This window comes from Melanotaenia boesemani, chromosome 10 (genome assembly GCF_017639745.1).
Source record: "Melanotaenia boesemani isolate fMelBoe1 chromosome 10, fMelBoe1.pri, whole genome shotgun sequence".
Taxonomy (NCBI): Eukaryota; Metazoa; Chordata; class Actinopteri; order Atheriniformes; family Melanotaeniidae; genus Melanotaenia; species Melanotaenia boesemani.
In genome coordinates this window covers 28,572,489-28,586,593 of record NC_055691.1, presented here as the reverse complement: position 1 = coordinate 28,586,593, position 14,105 = coordinate 28,572,489, and the positions used below count along the sequence as shown (strand labels likewise).

The 14,105-nt window shown below is 37.5% G+C and overlaps 1 protein-coding gene across 1 annotated transcript in view; it reads right to left on the bottom strand.

Moving 5' to 3' along the window:
- Window positions 1–653: 653 nt before the first annotated feature.
- The window catches only part of sema3d (sema domain, immunoglobulin domain (Ig), short basic domain, secreted, (semaphorin) 3D), a 32,792-nt gene continuing 19,340 nt past the window's right edge, over window positions 654–14,105 (bottom strand). Inside the window, exons 11-18 of the mRNA XM_041998083.1 lie at window positions 13,906–14,050; window positions 13,076–13,298; window positions 12,783–12,871; window positions 12,491–12,532; window positions 11,675–11,832; window positions 9,539–9,603; window positions 9,056–9,195; window positions 654–3,692 (exon numbers count right to left, since the gene is read on the bottom strand). Of these exons, the coding sequence (XP_041854017.1) occupies window positions 3,231–3,692; window positions 9,056–9,195; window positions 9,539–9,603; window positions 11,675–11,832; window positions 12,491–12,532; window positions 12,783–12,871; window positions 13,076–13,298; window positions 13,906–14,050 (1,324 nt within the window). The 3' untranslated portion in view covers window positions 654–3,230. The remainder of the gene's footprint in view (window positions 3,693–9,055; window positions 9,196–9,538; window positions 9,604–11,674; window positions 11,833–12,490; window positions 12,533–12,782; window positions 12,872–13,075; window positions 13,299–13,905; window positions 14,051–14,105) is intronic.

Below are 14,105 nucleotides of genomic sequence, written 5' to 3'. Positions count from 1 at the left end.
CCGGCAGCTCCCATACAGCTATGGCTGTCTCCATACAGGCCCAGAAGTTCACTGTCAACGCCTTACAAACACACATCTGCACAGCTGTAAATACCCTGTAATATTAAGGCAAAAACAGCTCTGTGGTCTGACACCTCAATTCCGCTCTCTTCACCTTTTCCTCTGCTCAGGTCTTCCTGTCATGGTCTTTGATATCTTGATTCTGGCATGGTGTTTATCAGACAACACCTTGTGTTTGAAAAACTGTTACAAATAAAGACCCATTGTGTTTAAATAAAGAAAACAGGTGCAATGACAGACTGGTGTCGACTGATATAACAGTGGGTTTTACAGTCTTGAGCTGTATTTGCAACGTATCCTAAACTTCTTACATCACAAGAAACACTGGAATGTGTTACTTAGTCATGGCTGAACCGACCCAAACTGTGAAAAACAACAACAAAAAAAAGAAAGAAGAAAGAAAAAAAAAGAAACATCTGCTGTGATGTCTGGATAACTATTTTATACTAATAACAGCCTTGATTTTATTAGTATCTTTTTGCATTTTGTAAGTAGTTTGATTATGGATTCTTGTTGTAGAATAAATTAAATAAATTAAATAAACAAATAATCATTCATTTAATCATTTATTCATTAATAATGGAGAACTTTGGCACTACAATTTCCCATAAAAGGAGGATGATATTACGTACTCTCTGATGAAAAAAAAATTACACAGTACATTAAATCACAACTACAAAGGTTAGCCATTTATAGATTGTTTCTTCTATAAAGACTCTACTCCCATGCACAAAACCATTTGATTCAATGGACTGACACAAGCAAGTTTTCTACAAATAGAGATAGCTGAAAAGAACTATGTTGTTTGCATGTGCCTTTTGTCTAGTTTGAATCTAGTGAGATTACTCCAAAGCTCCTCTACAGGGGTTCTTAAGCGGCCTTGCTTGCTCATTGCACCAATCAAATCAAATTAACCACTTTCTTCTAAAAACCATGTTTTTTTTCCCATGAATTCAGCTTCCTTGTTGAACCCCTGCTGCTTCTGTCTGCTTGCCTATCGCAGCAAGTCACTTTCACTCGTTGGTTCTTCTCCAGCTAAATCTAAAGGTCAAATTATTTGTGTTAACTAGTATGATGAGCAAATGTCTCACAAATAACATACTGAAACTCTTCCCGGGGAAGATAGCATCTGACAAAAGCCCTTTCATGTTCCTCCAATGCAATAAAAACCTTTCTGATGAGTAGTTTGTAACAAATTATGAGTTGATACTGTTCACCATCAACAGTATTAACAGCAACAGTATAAAAATAATTTCTCCTTCCTTATTATATTGCTGCTAATAGGTCCCTTAAACTTTATATTACTGAACAGTAATAGCTATGATACTCCCAGACTTCTTTATTGCCCTCTGTTCGCAGCGAGCTACTGTTTACAGCAGATGAATGAGTTGTATTAACAAAAGTTAAGTAGGCAGCACTGATGTTTTTCCAAATATTCCTAATTTAATCTTATCGCTTATATGACATATAAATGTGTAGCTCTTCTGTAACAAATATATACCTTTACATTATGGTATAAATAAGCAATGAGTATAGTTTTTAAGCATTTAAGAGGTGCTCTATTGCTGCTTGTTATGCTGCTTTCCCGGGGTCCCCTCTCTGTTTCCTTTTTGAGAAGATGTGTTTTGTTCTTTACAGTAGACTGATAAATAAACTATAGACAAAGTGGAAGCGTTTGAAATATTTATCATCTTTGTTATAACAAATAAGAATTTTCTATGTGGAGAAACACAAGACTTGTATGCTGCTCATGGTAACATACTCATTCAAAGAGCAGTTGAGCACAAAAGAGGGGTTTCTGCAACATTTGGGTGAAATAAACGCCCATCATGGAGGAAAAGAGTAAAACATTATTGTAATGGAGGCAAGGGACATATTGATTTATGTGACACATATTTTGCTCTGTCATATACTCATTTAAGCAGTCTCAAGTGATTGTGGTCATGTTTTTCATAAAAAGGGTCCTTGTCACATTATAGTCAGATGTATATGCTGAATTTTTACTCTGTAAGACACAATCTACATTAAAATGTGAGTCATAATACATAGTTTAGGTCAGGCTGCATTGGGTTGCATAATCGGGTTTTCATGTTAGCTACACTGATGTTATTGCTTTCTCAGCTTTAATTTCATTAAACCTAAAACCTACTTAGCTTTGATCACATGCTTTAATGTTTTGCAAGATTTCTCCTAAAGTTGCCCATTTCCGCTGTCTTACTTTCTTTCTCGTGCACACACACACACACACACACACACACTAAACAACAGCAGCTGGTCCTGAATCATTCTGACATCTGCATACAGTGCACAGGGACCTGTGTTACTATATCAGGAGAAGCTCAGCTGAACTATCTCATCCAACATGACCACTGTATGCTTGAAACTGCCTGAAACTGAATATACCACAAATTATTTTTTTTTCTCTGCACAACGTCAGTAAGTAATCAATTCAGGAAACAGAGGTGTTTAAGACAAATGTATTTAAATAACTTTTAAAAACAGTGAGAAGTGAAAAAATCTATTCAAACTACAATAGACAGGAGGGCAGGCGTTGTACAAAAATATGTTATTCTGTCAGCCAAACAAAATACAGTATGATTATTATAGATACTGTATACAGATCAATAGTAAGACAAAAAGAATGAGCATGCTGTACCCCCTGTACATGTTATATTAATATTTACAATCATTCAACATGAATGCAATGTCATTACCAGGAGCAAGCTTTATTTTTTTATTTATATTTCCACCAGCCCTATCAAACCTTCTGATATTATCAAACCTTCTCTTTAGTAGGAGTTTTATCTGTAATGTTGGGTAAAATGATGGCAATCATGGCAATGAATAATTTTTAGACATATCCAAAACAGACGCATTTTAATTTTTAAAAAGTTTTGTAGAAATAAGAGCAGATATTCAGAAAAAAATACATGAAGATGTATTTTTTTTTCTCTAAAACAACGTGTTCCATGTTCTTATAACCTGGTTTGCAGGTAAAGAAGATACAGTACTACATCCAGTTGCTTAGCATGTGTGCGCTAGAGCTTGAACTGTTATTTCATTGCAAGTCTGTGATGGCGTTAGTTAAACTTCAGTTGCATATCAGACAGTGAAATTTTACAGTTCTGTGTCCCATCATTTTCATCTTTTATGAACAATATACACTAATCTTAATGTGTTGGACCTCCTCTCTTACTACTCCCTCGCTCCTTTCTGTCTCTTTCTTCCTCCCTCTCCCTGTTGTTTCTCCTGTTCCTGCTTTTTTTTATTTCATGAATGTGTTTCCATTTTCCAATTCCCAAGCCTCGTCCTCGCACTCTTGATGACCTCTTATCCAGCCACAGAGAATCACAATACTCTTCCAGGGAGTGAAAGGGAGAGCTCATGACTCTGAGGTAGTCTTTATAACGCTGACGAGAGTCTGCTCCGTGGTGCGGCTCCACTGCCGCATCATCAGCATGCTTGGGCTTTCTGTCGAGTTGTGTGACGAGTTGTAGCGTGAGACGGAGGAGAGTGTAGGAAAAGTGTGTGTGCTCCTGAGCTACACAAACATAGACACCAGCATCAGAGGCGTGGAGGGAGCGGATCAGGAGTCCTCGGTCTGTGTGGACAACACGGTCATCTATTCTGACCTGAGAGGTAAACAGAAAGATATAGGAGGTACGTCACAAAGAGCAAGATGACGAGATTACATATGTTTTCTATCTATTTCCATTATGGACTATTCTACTGATCATATAAGTAAAAATAGAACTGTAAAGTCCCAATACTCAAACTAAAAACAATGTAATTAGAATTTTTTGTTACTTAACTACTGCACAAATCAACTATTGCAACTCTTCTTGTGTAAAATGTTGAATAGTTTTACAATGAAAACGTTTTACAAGTTGTTTATGTTCTATATGAAAAATGGTCATTTGTAAATTAACTACTAGATAAAGCTGCATGACAAATGAAGTAAAGGATATTTCTGTGTGAAAAGGTGTGTACTACAAGTAGAAGGTGGCAACAGTAAAAAACTGAAACACAAATACTTCCAAGTAAGCTAAACTACCCAAATAAATACTTAGTTAGATTCTACCATAGAAAAAAAAACTGCAGAAGTACAAAAGATGTTAGCTGTCCTACTTCCCTCAAACAATGAATCAGTCTAAACTTGAACATGACACCAGCCTGACCAACCTCCCACCTTGTTCACACACACATTTTCACACAAGATTTATATCCAAGGTGTGCTTAACAAGGTAGTGTTCTCTGAAACAGGAAACATACTGAGTTGGGTGTGGTGAGAATTACCCACAATGTGTGGTGGTGGAGGAGAGGGGTAGTCAGAGGTCAAGTGGTAAGTGGTGTGGAGAGATCTTCAGATGCATACTGAGCATTTGGAGAACGTATGTGCTTGTCGTTAAGATGTAAGAGTAAGTAGCACGCTAATGTTTACGGTACTCTTTGCCTTTAGCATCCACAGTGATTCATCAGGTGCTGTAGCTGCTGCCAGGGCATAAAACAACACAGCTGTGTTGAGAAGGGCATTATAATGTGTGTGTGTGTGTGTTTGTGTGTGTGTCCAGCACATGTGGCTTCTTCAAAAGCATAACTCCCAAAGCCAACGCCCTGCTATGACCCTCTCAAGGTGTAGTGGATAAGAAAGCCAGAATATTACTATGGATTTTTCCATGTGTGCATTATGGCTTTGTTTTCCCTTTTCCTTACACACGTGCATGTGCACGTTTGCTAATGTGCCTGTAGCTCTGCAGTGGTGTCTGGGTCTGACACTGATGATGTATCATTCAAGCAGACACAGGCCTAAAAGCTTCAACCTGTTTGAATGTTGACCTGTAACTTCATGTCCTAACATATTATTCTTTCCTGACATAATTGGCTTCATAAAAATATAGAATACACACAAAGCACATAAACACTTCACAGTCTCTGTCTATGTGAAAATCCTTCAATTAGTATTTATGTGCCTATTTGTGAGCTATTTAAGCCCCCCTCTGCAAACCAACATAGAAGCATCTGTGACTACACAGCAATGCCAGATATTTAAATTTATCCAGATGGTGTCTTTATTTGTGTGCATGTGTGTGCATTTGGCATGTGAGTATCTGGGTGTGTGATTAAGCCAGCATCCATCTGCAAGGGATGGTAATGCAGTATTTAAAAGTATTGGAATGTTTTTTTTGTTTGTTTTTTTTTTGTTTGTAATTTTTTTTCTATTTTAAGGCACAGTCAGATGCACATTTATATGATTGTCTGCATACATGAGGAGCAACCAAAATATTTCCAGCTTTTATTAGTTAAAGGGACCAATGCAGCACAAATGTATTTAAAGTTTAGGTGTGCCTCAAGTATCAGATTAAGATCTTTCCCATGCTTTTCAGAAGATTATGTTTAGCTCTAATGAACACAGTGCATGACATTTAACATCATCCATGCTTTTCTTATTAGTAATTTTCTAAAGGGACGACATTCCAGGCTCCAGGAGGTGAGTGTACACTCACACACGCACATACATGTAAGAAAGACAGCTACATTTTTTGAGCTATCAGATTTAATAGCTTACTTTTACTGCCGGATAAGAGCGTATGGGGGTGCATAAGGATTTTTAGACTGGACTGCAGGTGCTATGAACAGTTGGCTGAGGATGCCTTCATCAAAATCCAAAAACACAGCAGGGAAAAAAAACTATGGGAAATTGTGGAGATAACATAAAAGGTGTGAGGAAACAAAGTGGACAAACTGTGGAGCATTAAGGCAGGAAGTGAGGAGAGATCAGGGTGAGACAGATGAGGGAGGTTTCAGGACAGGGGAAAGAAAGGAATGACAGACAGGAGGAAACAGAGTGGGAGGAAAAAGCAAAGAGAGTGAAAGAGTCAAATGAGCCTCACAGTTAAAAGATCACCTGCTGCTCAGCTGTGGGAATTGACTGAAAAACAAGAACATGTTGCTACAAAACTAAAATGCAGATTCTGGTTTTACACAGATTTTCAAAAAATGAAAAAAAAGTCTTATTTATGCAATGTAGAATTAAAAGTTCTTCCATTTTTGCCTGGACACCACATCTGTATTTGCAAGTGTTAGAAGAAAAAAACAATAACTACTGTTGAGCTACGTAAAGAAAACAACAAAAGGATCATCCATTAAAGCCATGTCTTTAGATAAGAAGAAATCTTTAGCCAACAAAGTAAAATAAAATTAATAAAAAGACTGCTCTTTGAATATCTCAAACATATCAGGACTTAGACAAACATGCTCATATCCTACAGTACAGGAAGCTCATACAAGCCATACGACCCAACACCTGTAGAGGTTTACAAAGTGTTTCTTTCATATTTTCATATGTTTTAGCCTCTGGATTTGCTGCCAGTAAACCCAGATGGTGGCCCTCCCTACCTATTTGTTGGCAGGGAAAGCTGCAAGATTAAAGTGTGTTCACCTAAAAGTTGATTCACACGAATGTTATAATAAATCAAACATTGTGGAAACTTTCCAATCACAAAAACTTACAAACCTGCTAACAATAAGTCACATTTTGTATATTTTATTTTTCATTTTGCTTCCATTTCTTTAGCATCAACTTTTATAACAAAACACTCCTGTGGGTGGAAGAACCCCTGCATTCAGTCCTTCATCACTTCATCTACAGTACAACAGGTCACATATGATTGCACGCCTAGATATACAAACATAGAAAACACCCCATTGTGTTCATTACCCCAAAACACATGGCTGTCCCAAGGGAGTCCTCTGTTATGATTTCCGCTGTAGGAGGTACATAAAGAAACACGCAGCCATACCCGCGCATGCACAGACAAAAAACACAGGACTCTCTGTGGTGTGAGCCTGTAAAGAAACACATGGCTCTTTAGTGGCGTCTGCACCTGTCAGTGCTTACATGCACCCCCGATAGAGAGGACAGGGGACCATGGTGGGAGTGAATTAGAAGAGTGAGAAATGGAGACACAGATGAGGAGTGAGTAGGCTGAGCAGTTAGGGGGCTGTTCCCAGTGGGTGTAGGATGGTTTTGAATGTTTTGATAGGGGAGGGGAGGGCACTGAAGAGCTGAGAAAGCATGGCTTTGTGGTTTCATTCAAAAAAGTCATCAATAACTCCCTTTCTTAACTTTACAAACAGAATCACTCTTCCCTGTGTCTTTTCGCCACAAGTTTTCTATGACTAAGTTAGTTTTAACACAAACATAAAATGAAAAATAGTGATTTAAGTTTTAACATGACATTAGTTTTAACACAAGCAAAAGAGAATGTTGTAGACTTTTCACGTAAGCCAATTATTTGCAGATTCCAATAATATTTCCATATTGGGAGAATTGATGAAAGTGGTTGGGAGCTACAAATACCTGGGAAGTCAGCTGGCGAACAGCCTAGACTGGAAGTGCAAACATGAAGGCTGTTTACATAAAAGGACAATACTTCTTAGGGAATCTTAGATCCTTCACTGTCTCCACCAAGATGTTGCATATCTTCTTTAAGTGTCTTACTGAAAGTGTAATCTGCTTTGTAGCCATCTGTTGGGGTAGTGGCATCAGAATCAGTGACTTAAAGAAACAAAACAAACTGATGAAGAAAGCTGGCTCTGTGCCGCTGACAACTTTGGAGCTCCTGGAAAAGGATTGTTTAGAGTTGATTGCTGCATAGTTGTGGAACATGACAGAACTTTCTGCATACCGTCTACACAACACAGTAAAGAAATAGGGAAGTGTGTTTAATTAGAACCTTCTTGAGATCCACTAGATCATGGAAGGTACAGCAGTCATTACTGCCCATGCACAGCAACAACTCAGTGTCAGTGTCACATTCTAGACTTTAGTGCCAATTCCCTTTTTGATTTTCTGTTTAAAAAAATACTATTATTATCTTTTTTTTAAGGATTTAAGTTCCTCAAATTTTTCTCTTTCCACACAGTATTTCACTCTTAATCCTATTTACACAGTCACAGAGGGGATGCAGCTTATCCTAGTGATTAAGTGGTGAGATGCACACCTCAGACAGGTCACCAGTCCATCACAGTCCTAACACAAAGACAAAGCACACAACAACCATACACACTTATAGTCTAACACTTAGAGAGCTTTACGCGTCCTTTAGAGACGACTGATTTTTAATTCTGACTTCTATACTTTTAAATAGTTGTTCTATACTTTTAAATAATTGTTGTCAATGACGTTTTGCTCTTATTTCTATTTGCTGTATGTCCATATGTTGGTAATATTAGTGAATGCTTTCATATTTTGTATTCATTTTCAATACTTGAAATAGATGAAATTTTCATTTATTGCAGCAACTTGTTTTTTTGTTATTTTCTCCTGCATTGTGGATAATTGAGTGTAGACTGATTTTGTTTTTTTTTTTTACATGTTTGTTTTTTCTTAGTATAAAAAAGGTGCATTTTCAGATGATTCTGAAATATTACATAAATAATAATAAAAACTTTCTAAAATCCCAAACTTTCTACATATTTAATGTTGGGGAAAATGCAATCTCCATGTTCTTTTTCATGCCGTCTTTTATGTGAGATTGATGCTACACCTTCACCATCCCTTTGGGTTGGTCAGGTTTACAGTAGGTCATTTCTCACCTCCCTCAAAGACAAGCTGCAAATTTTTTACAAAACCGTGACTAATCCTAAACTTCAGCAAGAAAGGCATTGATTTGATTTATTGCTGAAGGGTTAAGAATCAGGCTTCAGTGAGGTTTTAAGTCAAGTAAGATGTTTTTGGAAACTGAAGCCCTTATGTAATGCCTAATTGTCTTTTACCCCAAAACATTCTTGCTTTATGAACTGTCCTTCAAAAAACAAACACAAAAAAAGAAAAACCAAAGTCTTTGGTACATCCCAAGAAAAGCAAAAACTATTTTCTTCAGAGAGACAAGAGTAGATTTAAATCCTGGATGAAGCAAAAATGAATTATGCTAGAGGGAGTGTTAACATTGTGTGTGAAAGAACATGTGTGTGGATGAATAGGAATTCAGACCTCCTCCTTGCGCTCAGATCCCGGTCTTTGTATGTACCACCGAATCTGGGCCTGCTGAGATTTAGGGATACACTCGAGGAAGGTGGAATTCTTCTGAACTCCAAAGAGAACCTTGTCCTCCATTTGTCCCCCAGCAAGACCTGAAGAAAAGAAGATTGTTATTCATCTGAGAATCTTTTCACATTTTCTAATAGACATGCATCATGCAAGTTTCCACATGTGATGGACGACACAGAGATGGGTAAAAGTTGTATACACCTGCTTTTCACATCTGTGTACAAAGTATGTTCAGAATCATTTTTATGCTGCAGACTGACACTTCCTCTTCATTGCATGATACATACTAGAAATGTTTTTCATGCACATTAAACAGCACCGTGTCTGTTGGCTGGATACGCATTCACAGACTGCAAATCAAAGAAAGATCTTCCTTTAAAGATCTAAACAGAATAAAATGTATTAACAAAGGAAGAGTTTACATACTGTCTTGTGTATCCCAGCACTGAACAGCAGGATCTCCATGCTTGATGTCTTGTCTTCTGGCTCGCCTGTAACGCAGACACACATGGATTATGGATAAATTGCATTCATATTGGAATTTATAAAGTGTGTTGTGCAATACTGATAATTTATGATAACCTGATCAAAGTAATCATGAAGACAGCTTTACAACTTTTACTTCACAACAGCAAGAAAATTGGTTATCAAGCCATCAATCTGTCACCAAGATTTGTCAGACTTGTTGTTATTGATGTTGTTTAAGAGTTTAAAATATCACTAAGTGATCACTAAGTGCTCAAATGTTCTCACGCTAAGGGAAGCCAAGATGTGAAACAAGCCCGATCTTGTTGCCATGAGATAGTAAAATGGTCATGAAACTTAAGTTTGACTGCTGACAGTTTCAGCTATTAGTGGAGACTTGGGTCTACATTATGTCATGTTTGAAGAATTTTTATTTTTAGTTGAGCACGTTGTTTAAAATAGACCAAAAGCATCCGAAGTAGAGGTAACAATGTTTTGTTTTGTTTTAATATATATAACTCTGTATAATGCACAATTTGGATATTTTTTTAACTGTAAGATTTATGTAAAATTTCTTTTATAGTAACTCAATAAATAATTAAACAATGACATTAAAACATCTTAATGTTATTTAGTTGATTATTATTGGCAATTAATTACACATGATGGTGATTGCTGATAGTTGTCAACTAATGTTTGATTTTTAGTTTAATAATTCAGTAAAGCAAAAAGCTATTTAATTGTATGTTTCACCTCACACAGATCCATGGTGTATATTTTCCCAAATGGCTTCATCAAATTGTTTGATTATTATTCCCAGAAACAGTGTAATGATCTAAATGGAAAACTCTTAATTTGTCTGTTTTTTGTCATCCTATTAATGAATTCTGTATACAAAAATAGCTTATTCCAGGGAACTTAATTATGCCCTTTTCTTCTTTGTTTAAAGGACACAAGTTTGTTTGCTACACATTTGGTTTTGCTCACTTGGGCTCCATTAGTTTATATTGATTTCTTCCTCCACTTCCTCTTGGTCCTCTGTGATGGGACATCTGTAGCCCACATTCACTGAAGATCGGCTTTCAAAGAGCCCAGGGACCAAAGCCAGGGCCTCCACTAATGCCAAAACAATAATAGCATCCCCACTGGCAAATAATATGGCAGTATGACCTACACCCGTAGGGTATAGATTCTCTACAGCTTAGATACGTGCAAATGAGCATGAAACCAAAAACAAAGTAACAGTAATATAGCTTTTGCCCCTCCAGAACTACACTGGAGGTGTGGAACGACAGTTGCATTAATCAAGTAAAGTAAAAACAGCATTTCTAATCGCTCCCTCAAAAAAATAAAAAAGAAAACTAATGCCCGCTGGCATGGAAAAATGCAGAATAGGTAAAATGAACCAAAACATAAAATATATAACAAGAACTCTGAATTCCCGAAAGTCCCGACTTTAAAGAGCCACACAGACACATCATGGAAAACTAAGCCTAAAGGGATCAATATGACTGTCTTTTTATGTTGTCTTTTATTTGCTTTTTGATCCTTATATTAAGGTTTATTGCTTTACATTACACCAGTGGTTTCCAACCTGGGGTCCAGGACCCATCAAGGGGGTCCCCCAAAGAACACAGGGGGTCCCAGATGCTTTGAACATTCAGGGCTTTTGTTTTTATTGTCCACATATTGTCCCTATTTTAAGAAAAAAACAAGTAAGGCTACATGTTGTTGAACTAACTTTGGTAGGACTCTGCCAGAATACAGTGTTTATGGTGAGAATCTCACTTTTGAAAACCAAGTATAGTTTCAGCAAGGGGTGGGACAGGGGGTCCACGGCTTTTAAGTATTTGCATGAAGGGGTTCCCTAAGGAAAAGATGTTGAGAACCACTGCATTATCTATTTTACTATAGTAAGATGACTACAACTTTCATGCCGGCCACTGTTGGCCAAGTAGTGGAGTGTGTAGTTTTCAATATGAGTGTTCAGCTTAGAACTTTTCATGTTTGTACATAAATCTGGTTATTAAGAACTTTGTAAACCATTAAAATACAAAAAAAAGGTAAAAACAGTAGCTCATTTATCATTCACCCTACCGTTTAGATGCAGGGATGTATCGTGAGCATGTGTGTCCATCCCATGCGCAGTAGGGGTCTCGAGCCAGACAACATTCAGCACAAGCCTGACCATACAGGTGACATCTGCTGAGTGAAACCTGGGCTAGCCCTTCGCTCGATCCCACATAGAGCTGTTGCTATAGTGAAATACAGCATTGAGTAAGAAGAGCTGAACAAACAAATCAAGTTTGATATCCATCAGGAAAATTTAGCTCATCAAAGATGCTTAGTATACACATTTACACTGCCCTGCATAATTTTTGTTGTGATGTCTTTTCTTCCTTAGACATTCACATATTGAAATATTCTCTTAAAGTTCCAGTTCTTAAATGAAGTGTAACTTATTGTCAAGGACACATGTATCAAGTATTTATTTGTTGTCTAAAATACCTAAACATCAAAATAACATCTGTAAGAAGGCAATGGTAATTAGGGATTTCACACTTTAAGGAATGTTCTCAAATTTAACCATGATGATCTGGTCTGACTTGCTTCTAAACACAAGGAAACAGGCACACAGACACATTCACAGGGTCAACAGTGCTGGAGATTAATGGAGGCTTTGATTGAGGCTGAAGTGTCTGCTGACACTCGTGACCCTCAGTTAATGAGGTGGAAGGGTGAAAGACCAATGAGAAAATATGGACAGCTAAAAACAAGGAGGAAATTGGAATACACACGTGAACAAGGAGCAAATAAAACAGTATGTCTTCTGTCATATTGAGGTCGTGCACATGTCTAAATGCATGTGGCTTGAAATAACGTGTTAGAAAATTGAGGAGAACACAGACAAACCTGTTTAGAAGAAATCTCCAAACGGCGGATGGGAGTGGGAACCTATAAAAAAGTTAAAACAGTGTTAGTACCTTAATAAACATATATTAATCCACCATCATTTGGAAATTAAAAAGAAAGAAAAAAAATCAAACCCAGATGGACTTGTTGATTAACAGTTCATAAAATCAAGCAGCCTTTAAGAGTTTCCATTACAAAAGAGTGACAAATATTTCAGTTTCATGAGGCAGATGTCAGTTAAAAAGAAAAACAAATCTGCATGTGTGTTTTGTGTTTATGTTGTGTTCCACACCTGGAAAACCTGAAGCTCCTCAAGAACCACTTCCTCTGTTGACCAGTTCTCTTGGGTGATGCTCACTACCTTTAGAACTGAGCCAATATCTATAATAGAGACAGAAGTAAATTACTGTATGACCAGTGATGAGGATATTTAATCTGTACGTCATCAATGCTTTTTTTTACATTACAGTGCAGGTTAAAATGTGCATGTGTCTGTTAGAGGATATTATTGAATGTATATCTACTGCTCTCTGCTGTTCAAAACTGAAATTTCAAGCAACAAATGAGAGCAAAACACTGTCTTACCTGTTCCCAGGAACATAACCTCATAATGTCCATCATCTGCCAAAACTCTGTCCACCACAATGTGAGTCAGGGTGTAGTCTACTCGGACACGTGTAAACACAGGCCGACCAGTGAGCGGGTACACAGAGCGGTACATCAGAGGATGGAAACGAATGAAACTGATGACTTCATCTGGGAAGTCTTTGGTGGTCTTTATCCTTGGATCATATGTCCTGCTGGGACACTAGGGGACAAAGCAGAAATGTTTCACACCTTTAACTTTACTGATGCCTATTTTTCTTGCATTTCTATTTAGCTTTTCAAATATCAAGTGGGTCTTCCTGACATTTACTGGAGTGTGTCTCCTTCTAGTGGTCAACATACTAACTGCAAGAAGAAAAGCATGTGTGGAACATCTGTTCAACTCCTGCTCCCCCTTTCTGCAAACACAATAACTCAAACTAAGAGCTGGCTCAGCTATGCACTTGAAATTTATACAATACATCCTCTATGCATCCGTTTTCTTTCCTGATTACATTTCTTGAACAAATTAAATGAGAATCTGATGAACCTGTCCAGTAATTTCATGAAAGCCAAGTCATACATGTCATATATAATAAGGCTGCCTGCGCTGATGATGGCATACCCTCCAGCATCTAGAGCATTTCATCCATGAATCCACCACATTTCAATTAAGTTATGTTTATTATTTTCTGTGGAATAAAATTAAGGATGTTTTTATAGTTTCTGAAAACAAATTCCTCTGTGGCTAGGAGGTACATAGAGATGGGGCTTTTTCTTCTTTTTTCTTAATTTTATGTCAGAGCTCCTCAGTGAGGTAATCAACATACCGTTCCAGGACGAGGATATGGTATTCTCCCCTCATATTCTACCCATCTGTGGTCGGGCCCCTCCTTGTGAGCATAGGCTCCATTAAACGCAGCCCTTATGTCTGCCATGCTATACACACAGACTGCAGACCCACGGAAAATGGAACTGTGGGGGAGTAAAAGCAACAAACCAGGTTAATCCTAGGAGGGTGGGAGAGTAG